General features: G+C 43.2%; 1 protein-coding gene across 1 annotated transcript in view; it reads left to right on the top strand.

Annotated features, from left to right (window-relative positions):
- The window catches only part of RP1 (RP1 axonemal microtubule associated), a 291,823-nt gene that overhangs the window by 222,105 nt on the left and 50,654 nt on the right, over positions 1-19,064 (top strand). The window contains exons 44-47 of the mRNA XM_084848072.1: positions 4,642-4,894; positions 6,947-7,185; positions 15,359-15,485; positions 17,020-17,168. Coding sequence (XP_084704198.1) covers positions 4,642-4,894; positions 6,947-7,185; positions 15,359-15,485; positions 17,020-17,168 — 768 coding nt within the window. The remainder of the gene's footprint in view (positions 1-4,641; positions 4,895-6,946; positions 7,186-15,358; positions 15,486-17,019; positions 17,169-19,064) is intronic.

Below are 19,064 nucleotides of genomic sequence, written 5' to 3'. Positions count from 1 at the left end.
CATTATAGCTGCTGCTGCTGCTTCTTCCACCATCCATCTGGTCTTCTTATTGCTACCTACATGTGCCCACATTTCCACCCACCCACTCATATTCTCTCTCAAATGGGCACACGTTCATTCTCTAACATAATTTATTCATCCCGACATGCATTTCTGCAGCTGCTACCACATTTTGTTTACTGGAAACTATAGCACTATTTAGAGATGCTCATTTGCACTAAAAATAATGCTTCTCTTCTCATTTGCATTATCTTATTGCACTCTCATGCACAGAATACTGACAACTTTCTGTGGTCAGTATTGACCTTTATTTGTGTTGTTGTTGATACTTAGATTTTAACACAGGATAAAAGGCTAAGTTAACCAAACAAATAAAAAAATCATTAATTCATTTTCATATTGCACTTTCTTTTCATTCAGAGAATTGCAGCTGGGCAGATGGGGTAACAAAATGCATAGTATTAGCACAGGCCAGTGGTTTTCAAACTTTTGGCATTTGGAGAACCCTTTCTACATCAACATTGCTGCCAAAGAAACACTGGAGAAGACTCTAGGGTATGTTCTAGGACAGGGATGGGCAGAAGGTAGATTTCCAGATGTTTTGGATTTGAACTCCCAGAAAGCCTTGCAAGCTTGGAATGCTGAGAGTTGAAGCTCAAAACATCTGGAGAACTACTTTCTGCCATCCCCTGCACTAGGGTACATACTTGGTTCATAAGGGATACTGACAAGTGCTGTTGGGCCTGACCATGGGCCCCATATGTACACACTAGAACACATCTAGAACTCCCCTGCAACTCTGTATTGTAGGGAAAAATGTGTACTGGAAACTGAGCTGGGAAGTCAGTGGGCTTTATGTCGAAACATAGAATCATAGAATAGTAGGGTTGGAAGGGGCCTACAAGGCCATTGAGTCCAACTGCCTGCTCAGTGAAGGAATCCAAGTCAGAGCATCCCTGACAGAGGGCTGTCCAGCCTCATCATGAATGCCTCCAGTGTGAGAGAGCCCACCACCTCCCTAGGTAATTGATTCCATTGTTGTATTGCTCTAACAGTCAGGGCGTTTTTCCTGATGTTCAGCCGGAATCTGGCTTCCTGTAACTTGAGCCCATTATTCTGTGTCCTGCACTCTGGGATGATCGAGAAGAGATCCTGGCCTTCCTCTCTGTGACAACCTTTCAAGTACTTGAAGAGTGCTATCATATCTCCCCTCAGTCTTCTCAAGGCTAAACATGCCCAGTTCTTTCAGTCTCTCTTCATAGGGCTTTGTTTCCAGTCCCCTGATCATCTTTGTTGCCTTCCTCTAAACCCTCTCCAGTTTGTCAGCATCCTTCTTAAAGTGTGGTGCCCAGAACTGGACACAGTACTCCAGATAAGGCCTAACCAGTGCTGAGTAGAGAGGAACTAGTACTTCCTGGGATTTGGAAGCTATGCTTCTGCTAATGCAGCCCAAAATAGCATTTGCCTTTTTTGCTGCCACATCACATTGTTGGCTCATATTCAGCTTGTGATTGACAACAATTCCAAGATCCTTCTCGCTTGTAGTGTTGTTGAGCCACGTATCCCACACCTTGTAACTGCGCATTTGGTTTCTTTTTCCTAGGTGCAGAACTTGGCATTTATCCCTATTAAATTTCATTCTGTTGTTTTCTGCCCAGTGCTCCAGTCTATCCAGATCACTTTGAATTTTGTTTCTGTCTTTCAGGGTATTAGCTGTCCTGCCCAATTTTGTGTCATCTGCAAATTTGATCAGCATTCCCTGCACCTCCTCCTCCAAGTCATTAATCAAAATGTTGAAGAGCACTGGGCCCAAGACTGAGCCCTGAGGTACCCCGCTCATTACCTCTCCCCAGTTTGAGAAGATCCCATTGATAGGCACTCTTGGAGTCCGATTCTGTAGCCAAATGTGGATCCACCAGATCGTTGTTTCATTTAGCCCACTTTGAGCTAGTTTGTTCATCGGGGTATCATGGGGCACTTTGTCAAAAGCTTTGCTGAAGTCGAGGTATATTATATCTACAGCATTCCCAGAGTCCACAAGGGAGGTTACTTGATTAAAAAATGAGATCCGATTCATCTGGCAGGATTTGTTCTTGACAAATCCATGTTGGCTTCGAGTAATCACTGCATTGTTTTCAAGGTGCTTACAGATGGATTGCTTTATCATCTGCTCCAGAATTTTCCCAGGGATTGATGTCAGACTGACTGGTCTGTAGTTCCCAGGTTCCTCCTTTTTACCCTTTTTGAAGATAGGGACAACATTAGCCCTCCTCCAGTCATCTGGCACTTCACCTGTCCTCCATGATTTCTCAAAGAAAATGGACAGTGGTTCTAGAGTTCTTCTGCCAGTTCCTTTATTACTCGAGGATGTAGTTCATCTGGCCCTGGAGATTTGAACTCATTCAAAGTAATTAGGTGTTCCTTGTAGGGTTGGCGGAGAATTTCTCCACGAATCTTCGAGAGGCCAAGTGCCGACGCATTCGGCCCCCCGAAAGTGTTGGGGAAATTCTCCGCCGGCCCCCCGCCCCCCCCCGGGATGGGACTTATCTTCGGCGAATGTCCCTCTCAGCGGCGGGTCCCGGCGGCGTTTCAGCGGCGTTTTGGTGGGGGCGGGGGCAGCGGCCGGTCTTCTGACCGGCTGCCGCCACCACCATTGCAAAAAAAAAAAGTAAAGTAAAAAACAACAACAACACACCCGTGATAGGCTACATAACGATTTACGTAGCCTATCATGGCTAGATTTCCAAAGTCAGCCGTGATAGGCTGTGTAAATCGTCACGTAGCCTATCACGGTTGACTTTGGAAAAAAAAAAAGCGCGTTGCCCTTATTTTCGCCGTAGTCTACGTAAATCTTTACGTAGACTAGACGTGCCAAAATAAGGAACGCAAATGGCGGTCCCCATGGGAGCCGCCATTTGCGTACGCGTTTGTTTTTTTTCCCAAAGTCAGCCGTGATACGCTGTGTAAATCGTCACGTAGCTTATCACGGCTGACTTTGGGGAAAAAAAAAAGCGAGTTGCCCTTATTTTCGCCGTAGTCTACGTAAATCTTTACGTAGACTAGACGTGCCAAAATAAGGAACGCAAATGGCGGTCCCCATGGGAGCCGCCATTTGCGTACGCGTTTGTTTTTTTTTCCAAAGTCACCCATGATAGGCTACGTGACGATTTACATAGCCTATGATGGCTGACTTTGGAAATCTAGCCGTGATAGGCTACGTAAATCGTTACGTAGCCTATCACGGGGTGTGTGTGTGTGTGTGTGTGTTTTTACTTTTTTTCGTGGCCAGGTAGACGGGGTGCTCCTACCCGGCCTGAATTTCAGCGGTGAGGGATGGGGCGCCTTCCCCCAAGCCTGAATTTCGGCTGGGCGAGGTGGGGCGCCTCCCCCCCCTCGCCTGAACTTCAGGGGGAGAAGCCCCCCCACCGCGAAGCAAGCTGCGGGACCAGGTAAGTCCCTTTCGTCCATCCCTAGTTCCTTGACCATATGCCTATTCATCTCAAGCTGCAATCCTGCCCCTTCAGCCTGTACTTTGCCAGGAGGCTCGTAGACCCTCTTTTGGGAGAAGACTGAGCCAAAGTAGGCACTGAGCACCTCTGCCTTTTCTTTGTCATCTGTTATCATTTTGCCACCTTATTTAATAGCTGAACCACCATTTCTTTCCTCTGTCTTTTACTATGCACGTAGCTGAAGAAAGCCTTTTTGTTCCTTTTAGCATCCCTCGCTAACCTCAGCTCATTCCCAGCTTTAGCCTTCCTGACGCCATCCCTGCAATTCTGTGCTACCTGCCTGTACTCTTCCTTTGTAGTTTGTCCTTCCTTCCACTTCCTATATGTGTCCTTTTTTGTTTTCAGGTCATCTCTAAGCTTTTTGTGAAGCCACATTGGCTTCTTCTGTTGTCTTTCCCCTTTTCTTCTTGTTGGAATTGTTTGTAATTGTGCCTTGAGAATTTCCTTTTTTAAAAGCTCCCACCCATCTTGGACTACTTTTCTCGTTAGAGTCGCTTGCCATAGGACCTTACTGATTATCGTTCTGAGTTTATTAAAATCAACTTTCCTAAAATCCAGGGTATGCATTTACAAGAAAAAGTATTTAAAAAAATGTTAGGGGCCTCCCCCTTGACTTCTCCTGCCGAACTCCCCTGGCCAATTCCTGTTTGCTCCCCCTGTTCGCTCACTCTGGTTGCTCACTCTCTGGGAGCTTGCTTGCTTCTGTAGTCCCTGGACCAGCTGGAGCAGCTTCCTCTGTTCTGCTCTGCTCAGCTGGGAGGCGAGAAACATATTTTTCAGCCTTTGCTATCCATCTCTAAAAGGGTTTAACAACAACAACAACAACTGCCTACTTGGGACACAACTGGGAAATATTACTATTGGAATAATTTAGCTAATAAACTAATAAATGTATCTCAATCTCAGGTCTCAAAGAGCAGGCACTTTGATTTTAAATTTGATCTGTCAAAGTTCTAATTGACTCTGAGTAGTAAGACCTTTGTACAGTAACAAGCAACCTAAAAGCTAACCATGTCTGCATTTATGTACCAGCAAAATGAACAGGAAAATTATTTTATTTTCCTACTAGAGTCATTGAATATGTTTACAATAATATGAGTGTTGGTCTGGTTTTATTTACTTTTCCCAATAGGTGAATACTTTCAGGATCCGGGCAATAGATTTAGGGATATTAAGCAAAGTGTTTGTGGAACACAATAAATCTGGTTATGGAGCTGGTTGGTACCTTGACCAAGTCACAATACAAGAATTAGAGAAGAATGATGGCCAGTATATATTCTCATGCCAGCAGTGGTTGGACAGTGGAGTTGGTGATGGAAAGATGAAACGAGAGCTACAGCTTCTTGGAAAAGTCAGGAAAGAGAAAATGGCAGAAAATGTTCATGGTGAGATGCAAAATCATCAAAACATATTCAAGCGTCTTTTTATGCATTTTACCTTTGTCTCTCCTGGACAGATCTATTGAGAAAAATGCAATCCACATATAATACAGATTTATCCATAATAACATCTTTCGTGCAAACTGTATCCCCCTGGTGTTTTGCAAGGCTGGATAATGCAGTTATAATGTTTAAAGAAAAAATATATTAGCACACAGAGAGAGATACAGAGATTCCAAAGTATAAGCAATGTTTTAAAATGAGACTTGGGGACTGGATGCAACAGAGGAAAAAAGGAAAAGAAAACAGCAGATTTCTCAGGCACAAGCAACTACAAACAAAGGCTCTTGCATTTGAAGCTATTCCTGAAATTTCTCCTATGTTCTAGCAGTGTTTTCATTTCTCCTACACTCACATTTAGAAATATTGTTTGACATTGTGATGAACTGAAAAATGCATATTAGTTGCCTAAATTAAGGGCAGGCATCAGTGATACCTTCAACTGATGGCATAACTGTCATCTTTATAAGAACAAAATAATTAGATACTTTAAAAAAAATTGGGATTTAACATCATTCTCTTTCATTTGAAGATGTACAATAACATTGTGTTTTCCTAAATAAGGTTGCAGCCCTATATGTACTTACCTGGGATTAAGCCCCATTGAACTCAGTGGGGCTAACTTTTGAGTAGACTTTATAGGATTGTACTGAAAGTCTCCTACGCTGGAAGCTAAAACTTTATGATTTAATGATTGCATTTATATACGAGCATTCTGAAGCCAACTAAGATGATTTACAAAAAGGTGGGGGGAAGATTTAACCCTCCCCTCCCAGTGCACAGTGGTCCTGATCCCAATTGGGCCAATGTGTGCTTACATTAGAGTAAAGAAAAAGCTAATCCTCAGCTATACTCTACACAATTAGCATCATGTGTACTTTGGCTCTGAATACAGTATTGACTAGGCAGTGGAATGCCAGTCAAGAGGGCCCAAATGGGTTCCACAGTTTTAGGTATAACTTCACCAACCTAGGGCTGATCTACATTGCGCCCGCCATCGCAGTGAAGTCGGTGTCCCATCGGGTTAAACGCTGTCGCATTAAAACGTGATTATTCACACTCACCCATTTTCCCCGTTGCAGTGCTTCATTGAATGCGCAAGCTCGGTTCACACTCGAACGCTGTGCTGTTTTCCTGCTGTTTTCCTGCCCACACTTGTCTGATCTCGGATGCTAAGCGGGGTCAGCCCCGGTCAGTAGTTGGTTGGGCGACCACCTGGGAATCAGGCTTCCTGCACTGAGCAGGGGGTTGCTGTAGCCTGTATCCCTTCAAATGAGACTAAGTTTTACCCCCTCCTATCCCCCACTCCAGATGTTTTTTTTTAAAACATTAAGGCGTTATCCTTGCAGAATCGGGGCTTCTCCGCGATGTTTTTTTTTTTCTAATTGAGGCATGATCTTCGAAGCTTTGAAGTTGTGAAGCTTCAGATATTGACGCATAGACATTGACGTGTTACAAAATATACAGGTCCCCATAGACAGGCGTAACCTGTATGTATGAAAATGTAAAATGAATGATGGGGATTAGTCTTAATAGAAACGATTGCACCTTATTTGCTGGCCTTCCTCTAAGTGTGGTACAGCGGATATAGAATAAGGCTAAGCACTTGGAGTTCTGAAAAGTCCTTTCACATCCATGGGATCACTCTGTGGCAAGCCAATTCCTATCTTTGAATCATGTCTCCCTCTCTCCCTCTGGACAATGGAAATACTAATATCTTACTTGACTGGGTTACTGTGAGCAAAACATGATAGGATTGTAAAATAATTTACAGATTCAGAATACTCTAAAAACAATTAGTAGCAGAAGACTAGTAGTAAGTCCCTTTGCTGGAATCAAAAGATCAAGTGTCTTAACTGTCCATTATTTCATGACCCTTTTGGCCTCCAAGTTTCCAGATTATATGGCAAAGCCAACCAATGGTCAGGTATGCATTCTCTGCATTTCAGGTATCTCTGTAGCATTGCAGACAAACATTTATTTCCTATTGATTTCTAGGGACTTGGGATGTCATGGTTATGGCTGGGGGCATTTCAAGTAATGCTATGAACCCCATGTTAACTCTGACGGCTTGTGATGACAAAGGTACATCTGCTTCAGTCTTCATTCCCAAAGGATCGCTTAAGAGGGCTGAGGCTTATCAGGCATCACTGGAGCTAGATAAGAAGTTTGGTATGATATGCAAAGTTCGCTTGGAAGTAGAAGACACAGACGGTAAAACATGGTGTTGCCGTGAGGTAAAGCTTAAGTATGCATTTGTACATTGTTTTTTTTTTGGGGGGGGGAGTTCTTTACATAACCTATAGTTCTCATTTTCAGAAGCAGCTTTTAGTTGTGTCAACAACTGCGTAACAGTCTTCATTTCATATTCAGATCCATTTATATCCATAGCGTTGAATACAGACTTTGTAAAACTTGGAGTAAACCTATGTATATAAATGGAATTTAAGTTACTCATGACTTACTTAAGTTAAGTCCCATTGATTTCAATGGATCTACTCTAAATATGACTACATCAGGATCTAGCCCATTATATTATGGCTTCCACAGTGTGCTCAAATCATTTACTTTGTAACAAAAGGTTAAAACAAATATATGAATGGTGGGGAAGTGATTTTTTTCTCCCAGACTCACTCCATGAAGTTGTTCACAGAAGGTTCAGGACAGGCAAAAGGAAGTACTTAGCGCATAGTACATAATTAATTTAGAGATTTCACTACGATGGTAGCCACTAGGTTAGATGGATGAAAAAAGTTACACAAAATCATGGGGGTGGTGGGAGGACTTCATTCAATGGTTATTCACATTGGAATATTGTATTTTGAGGCACTATACTTCTGAGAAATAGATGCTTTAGCATGTCAGAAGGTATAACCATCACCTTCATGTCCTGCTTGTGAGCTTTTCAAAAGCATCTGTCCAGGCACTGTTGGAAACAGACTTTTGGATGAGTTGGACCTTGGTCTGATACAGCAAGGCCATTCTTTTGTTCTTGTATGTTTGAATAGAAAAGTATATATTTATCTGGGTCAGCTGTACCAAGCTGCTGTTGTAGACAACATTTTCACTATTACTTTTGTATTACTTACCCCTGGCAAACGTGGCTGTATCTACATAATTCTAAACTGGCTATTACATTCTGGCCCTGTACCCCCCACACAGCTAACAAAATGAGACAGTGGCAATGTCTTGACAAAAGTATCTGCCACATAAGCTAACATCCCAGGGAAAGAAGCAGAGAGATGAAGTGACAGTCTTTTCAATGATGTCTAAGATGCTATGATGCTGATCGATCGCATCAAAATAGAAACCATAGAAGCCATAGAAACGGCACAGAAATTTTGCTTGCAAAATACAAGTCACAATGCTTCTGGGGTACACCTTTTAATTGGTATTTATACATAATGAAAAGATCTTGCATTGTTTCTGAAGCACACTCAGGCTCAGGCTTTGTCAGATCTCTGGGAGAAGTGAGTTCTGAAGCTGTGAAACTGTGAAGCAGCCTCCAAGAGTGCCTATCGAATATGGTTCTGGATGCAGAAGAACAGAACTCATGTACTTATGAACCTGCTTTAGGCTATTGGTCCATCTACTGTCTACTCCAGCGGTAGGCAAGCTTTCTGGGCCTTGGGCATATTTGACAACTTATTTATTTATTTATTCATTCATTATTTCATTTCATTTCATTTCTATACGGCCCAATAGCCGAAGCTCTCTGGGCGGTTCACAAAAATTAAAACCAAACAGCACACAATAAAACAATTTAAAATATATAGAACATTAAAACCACAATATAACAATGCAACCACAATAAAATCTAGCAGCAGTGCAGGAGTTTAAAATAGAGATTTAAAACAGCAAAGCTAAAAGTTCAGAAAGCTAAAATGCTAAAATGCCTGGGAGAATAAAAAGGTCTTCACCTGGCGCCGAAAGGAATACAATGTTGGTGCCAGGCGAACCTCGCTAGGAAGCTCATTCCAGAGCCGGGGTGCCACAGCAGAAAAAGCCCTCCTCCTAGTAGCCACCCGCCTCATTTCCTTTGGCAGGGGCTCACGGAGGAGGGCCGCTGACGATGATCTTAAGGTCCGGGCAGGCACATATGGGAGGAGGCGATCCTTCAGATAACCTGGCCCCAAGCCATTAAGGGCTTTAAATGTTAATACCAGGACTTGAGAAGCAGTCCTGGGCACCAACACAAAATGGTTGCTATAGGAGGCATGGCAAAGCACAAGTAACCTGTCCAAAAGACTGAATACAAGGCAGAGGTAGGTGTGAATCCCAACACTAAACAACTCCTTTGAACCCACAATTTTCAGCATCAACAGGAATGTATTTCATAGCAATTCCAGCTGCCATTAAGAAAATGTATTAAATGTACTGGGTGACATGGCTCTGGTAGGAGCCATGTCACCCTGGCAAGTGTCCTGCAGAGGCTCTGCAGGTCGCCTCCTCAAACAGCTTTTAAAAGGTTGAAAAACCTTTTCATCTTCCCCTGGAATTAAAAGGGGAAGCCAGAGTACCATCTGGATAAGATCTTGGAAGAACAACTCCTTTTGCGAAGCGGCAGAAGGGCTGGACTCTAAGGTCAGTTTTCCAGAGCGTCATCTACTCAAAGCTGTTCTGAAACTCCTATGTAATTAGGAGACTTCAGTGCTGATGAGTTCCAAAAGTATTTATGGATTAAAAATACCAACAATATCTGAGGACCTGCAAAATCTGTTGAAGTGACTGTTTGTAATTATACTTACTTGCTTTCTTTATGGAAGAGAAGGATGGCAGCATCAAGAGGAAGGGAAAAAGCCGCAGGGCCACCACCAACTCCCCCAACACCTCCCTTGGCAAAGGTTTCTAGAGATGCCGGAGATGTACAGGAGTTGCTGGTTCTGATAAAAACTTTGTGTTCTCAATTAACAGAACAGGCTAAGAGGCTGGATACAATCCAGGATTCTATTATTAACCTTAAAGGGGCTGTGGATTTAATTAATAGTTCCTTGCAAAAGATGGAATTGAAGATTAATGCTCTCCAAGACCGGGTGTCTGCACAAGTATGCATGCCTCCCATAGTATCCTGTCTGCGAGAATTGCCCAACTGGAGGCCTATACTCGTAGAGCGAATCTGCGTATCATTGGTATCAAAGATCTGCCTGCTGATATAAGTCTGTTTAAATTCTTGAATAAATTTCTGCATGAGCTACTTGCTCTGCCATCTGATTATTTACTTGATATTGAGCATGCATACCATGTTCCAGGTCCAGTTCGTCGCACCAAAGGGACTGCCTATACTGTTACAGTTCAATTTGCAAGGGTTTCCACAAAAAATCATATTTTGCGCTTGGCAAGGGAAGAGGGAGAACTTTTGGGGGGGCTGACACAAGACAAAGTTATGTTATTTCTGGATTACACTAAAGAAATCACTGACAAAAGAAGGCAATTTACCAAGGCGAGAAATCAGGCAAGACAAATGAATCTGCAATATCATATCAAATATCCTGCTATATTTTGCATTCTTTTTGAAGGCCAGATGAAAAAGTTTATAAATCATGAAATGGCAAAGGCTTGGGCTAGCTGGCGTTCAAAGTAAGGCACGGGAGACATCTTCCCCAGACTCATGAGCTGGGAACTTTTCAATTATTATTCTTTTTTGGATTTATTTGGGTTATAAGGGAGGATTGTTTACATATATCCTCTCTCTCTCTCTCTCTCTCTCTGTCTTACTTCCTCTTTTTTTACATTAGACATGATATACTGTATAATAAAATTCCTGTTTGTGTGTGTATAGATATGTATACATTCATATATAGATTTAGAAATGACACCATCTAAAATATAGATAGCATAAAGTTATTATTATTTCTTATCCTTTTTTATTTCCTTCCATTTTATTATTATTACTATCATTATTATGAAACTTTGATTAGTAATACTTAGCTGGCTAAATTGTTAAGCTTTACTATTGTATGTTAACTGAAGGGCAATATATGGTTATTGGAAATGAATTGTAGGCCTGCTCCCTTGCTATAAGACTGATGATATGATACTGAAATGTAAGGTTGATTATCTATGCTGTACTGAATTGTAATACTGGCAGTGTTATAGGTATAGCTTTTAAGTAGAATGATATTTGAAGTTTGTGTGTAATGCAGTTTAAATTTAATCCTTTTAAGTAACTTTTTATATTTTTTTTCTTGCTTGCTTGCTTTCTTCTTCCTCTTCCTTCTTCTGTTCTTTTTTTTCTTTTTCATTATTGCTGTGTCCTCCTAAGAATACTGTATTGTTGGAAACCGTAGATAATGACTAGGTTGTTGGTATTGTTTATTTCATTTATAAAGATAAAAAAAGAATTAAAAGTATTTAAAAAAAGAAGAAAATGTATTAATTAAAAACAGAAAGTGGGTGGAGAGGGCACCTTGGTGGTCACCAAGAAAGGTATCTGGCAGTGCATTGGTGCCTGCAGGCATACATTACCTACCCCTGGTGTACTCCAATTGGCACCTGTTCTCCAAGAACTCAGGTAGAGGTTTGCTCCAGCCCTGCGACCTAGGATCTTGGAGAATAGGAAGATTGAACCTGGAATCTTCTGCACACAAAGCATTTGCTCTGAGCTATGGCCCCTGCTCGATGGCTTTTTTAGCGTATAGAAGAGAAATTCTTGGCATATGCAGCTTGCCATACAGGAGTAAGGAAAGCTACACAAGTATTAAATCTACAGCAGAGCCCCATTTCCCTTTATGCCTGGTCAGTCTACTAGGTGCTCCTAGGTTCAGGCTTGATACATTGAAGAAGATACTGCCAAGAGTTGTTTTGGACCACAGGCAGCTCCTGTAATGAGACATAAGGAAGAAGACCTGCAAATACATATCACACTCCAGAGAACCAACCCCCCATCCCACCCCACCCCCACACACAGAAAAACCCTAGTTCCTCATGGCCAGCAGGCTTTTCAATTTTCTTTAAAAAAATAATAAAAAATAGTGGCGCTCCCGCTCTCTCCTCTGCGCAACTTGGCAAGCTACTTGGAGGAGTTTCAAAAGCAGTTTCTAATGTAGCTCTGTGTGTGTGTGTGTGTGTGTGTATGCGTGCAGATCTTTTAAAAATATCCAAAATCCTGCTGGCCATTCCTAAAGGATCTTTATGGGATCAAGGTGTAATTAGCTACATGATCATTATGGTGCCACATTTTAAACTTTGAAAAGAAGCTGAGCAAAATAAAGGACGCTGGCATTAAAAAAAAATGTAGGCATATTTTGTTTCAAAAAAAGCAGAGTTTTTTTGTCTATTTTAGCTGGATAAGATAGCATGCATTTCATATTTGTGTCATCTTCTATTTTTATTACATTCATTTAGATATATTAGTTCTAAATAGGGATGGCGGAGAATTTCTCCCCGAAACTTCGGGGGGCCGAGCGCCAACGTGTTCGGCCCCCCGAACAAGTTTCGGGGAGAAATTCTCCGCACCCCCCCTGCACCCCCCCCCGGGACGGGACTTACCTTTGCCGAATGTCCCTCCCGGCGGCGGGTCCAGCCGGCGGTTCAGCGGGTGTTCGTGCGGGGCGGGAGCGGCAGCCGGTCTTTTGACCGGCTGCCGCCGCCGCCATTCCAATAAAAGGAAAAAAAAAACGCCCCCGTGATAGGCTACGTGATGATTAACGTAGCCTATCATGGCTAGATTTGCAAAGTCAGCCGTGATAGGCTACGTTAATCGTCACGTAGCCTATCACGGGTGACTTAAAAAAAAAAAAAAAAGTGCGTACGGCTAATGGCGGCCCCCATAGGGAGCTGCCATTCCCGTTCCTTATTTGTTCGCTGTAGTCTACGTAAAGATTTACGTAGACTACGGCGAAAATAAGGGCAATGCTATTTGCGTTGCCCTTATTTTCGCCGTAGTCTACGTAAACATTTACATAAACTACAGCGACCAAATAAGGAACGCGAATGGCGGCTCCCTATGGGGGCCGCCATTAGCGTACGCGCTTTTTTTTTTTAAGTCACCCGTGATAGGCTACGTGACGATTAACGTAGCCTATCATGGCTGACTTTGCAAATCTAGCCGTGATAGGCTACGTTAATCGTCACGTAGCCTATCACGGGGGCGTTTTTTTAAAAAAAAAAACAATGGAGTTCGCGGCCGGGCAAGGCGGGAAGCCTCCTCCCCGGCCTGAATTTCGGCCGGGCGAGGCGGGAAGCCTCCCCCCCGGCCTGAATTTCGGCCGGGGCGAGGCGGAAAGCCTCCCCCCCCGGCCTGAACTTCGCGGGGGAGCAGCGAAGCGCCTCCCCCCCACCGCGAACAAGCTTCGACGACAGGTAGGCGACTTTCGTCCACCCCTAGTTCTAAATGAAACATTCGGTACTTTATGTCTTGTTGCTTTTTTTAAAAGGCCTTACTAAAAATTTTTTTTTCTACAATGTATTCTGAAACCACTTTTAAGTAGGGTTTTAAATGATCTTGTTAAAGAAATATCAGCCACAGAAGGTGATAATTGAACATCCTAAAGGTATTTACTGGAAAGTGTGTTTTTCTTCTAAATGTTGGGCTGTTTCAAAAACATTAGGGGCTAAACCACATGTTACATTAAATACAGTAGCTGATCCTCACTTTCTTTTTTTTTATCTGAGTAAATGTACAGAACCCTGATTTGGAACAGGACCACTGTGCATGGATAGGGGAGGTTAAAACCTTCCTACCCAGACCCCTTTCCCCCTAAATTTACATTCACACGAGGATAAAAACAACAACTCCATTAACATCAATTGAGGGTTGTTGTTTTTTTCTTTTTTAGCTCATGGGTGTGTGTGTGGGGGGTGGATTTATGGGTAAAGTGGCAGGGTAGGTAGGAAAGTTCAAACCTTCCCTACCCACGCACAGTGGTTCTGATCTAGACCAGGGCCCCACACGCTTACTCTGAGGCAAAAAGAATGCGAGGATTAGCTGCATGCTCCACATTTAATGTAGCACGTAGTTTAGTCCTCAGAGCTGCTGATGACAGATATATGTGGGGAGAAGAAGGCCTGTGCCATCTGAGGTGGTACAGTCCCTTGTAAGAGTGGCTCAGGCAGAATGCTTGCATTGACTCTAAGGCTAATGTTTTTATGTATTGGTGTTTGTACACAATATATAATATATAAATATCAAAGGGTACACAAGATGCATAGCGATGTCTCCCTGATTTTCCAACATGCTTTTGAATCCAGTACAGCTTCATTTATCCAAAGCAGATGGACAGGAGGGTGGAAGCAGCCATTGTATTTGGATGTGCTCCAGTGGTTGGAATCCAGGACTTAGAGCTGTTTCTCACAACATGACTGTCATGTGGCCCTCATTGGGCTTATTTTGACTCACCATGCAAAGTAGACCCCGCTGAATGGTTTGTCTCTCCACACTGCTGCCCTACATTTCTGGTGCTAATGCAGAAAGAACTGCACAGTGTAAAAGAGCGGTGGCAGCCCAGTGATGGAATGCCCTCTGTCTTGGAGGCCTGGCTGGCACCAACGCTGGCTGGCTTCATTTCAGCACCAAGTCAAGACACAGCTTTTCAGCCAAGCTTTTGGGTCTCAGTTGCCATTACTTGGTTGATCTTACAATTGCTGATATATTTATTTTTTACTGGATTTGGGGGGTTTGCTGTGGTTTTATGTTAAATTGTTTTTTTACTGATAATACCCTGCCCTGAGATCCTTTGATACAGGGCAAGTTAGAAATATTTTAAGAAGTAAGTAAATAGATTACAAAGGAAATAGATTGCAGTTAACTTTGCAGTCTTCAAATGATTTATTGCCCCCATACATCAACAAGATGTAATTTACACTATCAGAAGTTAACAATGAATCGCAATGAAATTAAAGAATTCACTGCCACAGGATACTTAGGAGTCTTTAAAAAAAAAAAAAGGATTAGACAGATTATTGGAAGATAGGGCAATGGCTCTCTTCAAGGGCAGTATGGTGCAGACCAGGAATGGGCAACATGTGGCCCAGGGTCCGCATGCAGCCCCCACTGCTCCCCAAAATCGTAAAAGATTTTTTAAAAATGGTATCCTGAGGAACCATTTTGACCCTTTAGTGCTCTGTAGCTACTACCGAACACCAAAAGAGTAATTGAGAACAATGAATTTTGACCTTTGGGCAATCTGTAGCTGCTCTGGATGTCATTTTTAAATTATATACCTATATATTTAAAACGTTTTGTGCCACAAGGGCTGGAAGTGCAGGGGTCTGGGGGGGATGGCTCCCAGACTTCAAAGGTTGTCCACCCCTGGAGTAAACCATATGAGAACCAAATGCTGGGGACAACCCATGACCTGTCTGTGAACTTCCCAGAAACATATGTTGGAAAACAGATGTCTGCAGGCTGCAGACTGCATGGACTTTGGTCTGCTCTAGCTATACATATCTCATTTTCTTCTCTATGTGCAGGTGAAGCTTCAGCATAGAAAAAGTAAAGAAACTCTAGAATTTCCATGTCTGCGGGATTTTTCAGATGCCGAAGGATGCACGGTGGCCGAACTTCCTGTTCTCACAGCTGGTGGCCGGTTTTTAGCAGGTTTGTTACTTGCCACAAATATTCATTCATTCATTCATTCATTCATCCACTCATTTATTTAAGAGCATTCTTACCCCTTTCTTCAGCCCTAAGAAGTTCTCTTAGAGGCTTAGATATGAACAATAAAAACAGGACAGCCCATGCCTGCAGGATTACAATCTTAACACGATGACATGCAAGGAAGATGAAAATAAATGAACTCAATTCTTAGTTTCATACTAGTTCATATAATGACCATCTGGGGTGCTTCCAATTAGAGGGCTCGTAGCACTACCAATCAAAAGATATTGTGCAGCTACAGTATGTCCCATCTTTTCCTTCTTAACACATTTTTTTGTGGGAAGAACAAAGGCAGAAGAAGCAGTGGGAAAACATGGGAGGGTTACAAGTGGAAGACAATGAGAGTTGGAGCACCTCCTCCCCCCGCCCCCATAGAGGAGGAGCCAAATGAAGCCTGGCTTTCTATACTTCCCTCTGCTGCAGCCTGGTGGAATGGCTGCTGCCAGATGGCAGTTGAGGGCTGGCAGAGTCAAAAGAAGTGCAAATCTTATACTTCTGTTCATTTCAGTGGGAAGAGTTACTGAAATTGCCGTTTTTAGGGAACAACCAGCTCAGTCAGTCCTCAGTAGGCTGTTGGTGGCATGGATCTTTGTGCTAGCTCTGCAAACCTGTATAAGGATGATGCACTAACACAGGCAGTAATTCCTGGAAATCTTTCCAACAGTGAAGTCCCTCACCACCACCACTAGCAGGAGTCATTCAAGGAAGGGGGTACAGAAAGATAGGCTTGTATATAATCCCTGATCACTGAGAATGCTTAGCAACTCTGCAGAAGAAGCTGCTGGCTAGTGTGCTTTTGCTATAACTTCCTTTCTATGGACTCCTTCATTTGCAGTCAGTAGCCTCTCTCTCTCTCTCTCTCTCTCACACACACACACACACACACACACTCGCTCACTCATCCTCCAGGCCATTTCACACTGAGCGTGGCCAGCTGTCACCCACTTTGGGGGCAGGGGGTCATGCTAAATGCCATCTCAACAAGGCAAGTCCTATGAGGAATGATTGAAAGAGCTGAGTGTGTTTAGCCTGGGAAGAGAAGGTTACGGGGAGACACGATAGCAGTCTTCAAATATCTGAAAGGCTGTCACACAGGAGATGGAGCAGACTTGTTCTGTGTTGCTCCTGGGGACAAGATTAGAACCAGTGGGTGGAAATGGCAAGGAAGCCGATTTTGGCTAAATGTGAAGAGAACCTTCCTAATGCTAAGAGCTGTTTGGCAGTGGGACAGATGGCCTTGGGCGATGGTAGGTGCTCCTTCCCTGGAGGTATTTCAGCAGGTGCTGGACAGCCATCTGTCAGGGGTGCGATAGCTTCGTTGCAGATTCTGCCTTGAGCAGGGGATTGGACTCATTGACCTCCAAGATCCCTTCCAACTCTATAATTCTATTAATAGTCTAGTAATGAAAGTATTATGCTCATTAATTATATGTGTTTATTGGTTGAGATTCCGTACCTCTTTCTTTTTCTTTAGTTAAACAGTACGTTCTATACATCTCAACCAACTCCTCCCCAGAGTCAGGAACAGACTCAGATGTGTATGTCACTTTGAAAGGATCGATAGGAGACACTGGCAGGAGGAAATTACCTAGGAATGGGGACGACGTTTTTGCCAAGGGGAAGGTAAGTTGTCAGGAGTGCCAGCTCACAACTTCATCCGTTTGCAATGCCGTGCATTGTAAAAACTACACATGCATATATAATAATGTTGTTTGCTGTGCACTTGACTTAATTAGTGAACATTTTGGAAAAAAATGCATAATTGCGCTTTCCTTGAACATTAAATGAAAATGTGGGGATCAAAAGTTTGACCATTTTAATCGGTTAATTCTGTTGTTTTTAAATCAGTAATCAGCCAATAGACCAATATTCCACTAAACACTAGAGAATTTCAGTACAGTTTTTCACAAGTGAAATTATTTTTTGTTGTGATTGTAACAAACAGTGCAATCCTATGAATGTTTACTCAGGAGTAAGTCACACTGTATTTAGTGAGGCTTACTCCCAGGAAAGTGTGCTTAGGATTGCTCCCTGAGTTCTTTAAATTTTTAAAGGATGTAAAATAATCTTCTAATAAATGAGGCAATAGTTGCTCATTTGATGCAAGTAACTGGTCAGTGCTACAAGCTCTGTTTCAAAAATAATAGCATTTTCACCCAAACTTGCTATCACCTTCTGGTATTAATGTTAGTCCTCCATGTACTGTACTTCATAGTAAGTAAACCTCTAGATTTAGAACATTTACTGCAGGCTCCCTAACAAATATGCCATGGCTGTATCTGATGTTGTAGGTCATGCCTGTAAAGGCAAAACTGCTCTTTACTACAGATAGATATCTGGCCATTGATACACCCTCTATGAATGGTTTGATCTGCAAAACATCAGATTGACTCAGTAGGACCATTAACACAGTGGCTCCTCTCAGGTGGTTTTTCTAACTGAAACGTATTTTAGGCCATGTAATGTGCATGTCCCCTTGATGTCAGTGCATAGGTTAAGGGGAGGAGATAAATTACATGTGCAGTGTTGGCAGCTGAGCTTCTTAGCGCAGCCCCACTTCAGGTTAGATGTTTACTGAAAAGGACTATTGTGGCCAGATTATCTAACAAAAAGCATTCCAGCTCACTGCCACCACCTGGGCATCATGAAGTAGGGATGGCAGAGAATTCTGCCACGGATCACGGTGAGGCCAAATGCCAGTGCATTCAGCCCCCCGAACTCCGTGGTGGAACGGCCTGCCCCCCCCCCCGCAGATCCCCCCTGGGACGAGACTCACCTGGGGCAGATCTTCCGGGTGGCGGCAGCTCCAGCAGCGGCTGGTCTTCTGACCAGCTGCTGCCGCTGCCATTTCCACTCTTGTAAAAAAAAAAAAAAAAAAAAAGACATGATAGGCTACGTAAAGATTTACGTAGCCTATCATGGCTAGGTTTAAAAAAAACACACACAACGTGATAGGCTACGTAAATCTTTATGTAGCCTATCATGGCTGGGTGGGTTTAAAAAAAAAACCCACCCGCGTACGCAAATGAAAATATTTATGTAGGCTAAAACGGGGAATCAAAAAGGGACGTAAATAGCGCCCGCTACGCTATTTGCGTTCCCCTTTATTTTCGCCGTCATAGTCTACGCAAATATTTACGTAGATTAAGACGGCAAAAATAAGGAACGCAAATGGCGGCAGCCATGGCCGCCGCCATTTGCATACGCCGTTTGTTTGTTTGTTTTTTTACCCAGAGCCCTCCGTGGCTGGAAATCCGGCTGCAGATGGCTCTGGCCTGGCTGGGCCTGGCCGGCTGCTCCGTGGAGCTGCCGCGGAGCACAGCCAGCCTCGGAGGATTCCAGGGGGGAGGAATGGAGCGCCTCCCCCCCCGGCGAGGATTCCGGGGGGAGGGACGGAACTCCTCCCCCCCCACCATCAACATAATCCGCGAACAGGTAAGTGAGTGACTCTCATACATCCCTATCATGAACTGATCAAGGAGCAAGAGCACCCCCAAGTGATGAACCACCAGGGAAGTA

The sequence above is a fragment of the Heloderma suspectum genome, chromosome 4 (genome assembly GCF_057233095.1).
Source record: "Heloderma suspectum isolate Gila_16-S chromosome 4, 16-S_ref, whole genome shotgun sequence".
NCBI classification, from domain to species: Eukaryota; Metazoa; Chordata; class Lepidosauria; order Squamata; family Helodermatidae; genus Heloderma; species Heloderma suspectum.
Note: the sequence above shows the minus strand (reverse complement) of the source record. Positions and strands in the feature narration are given on the sequence as shown.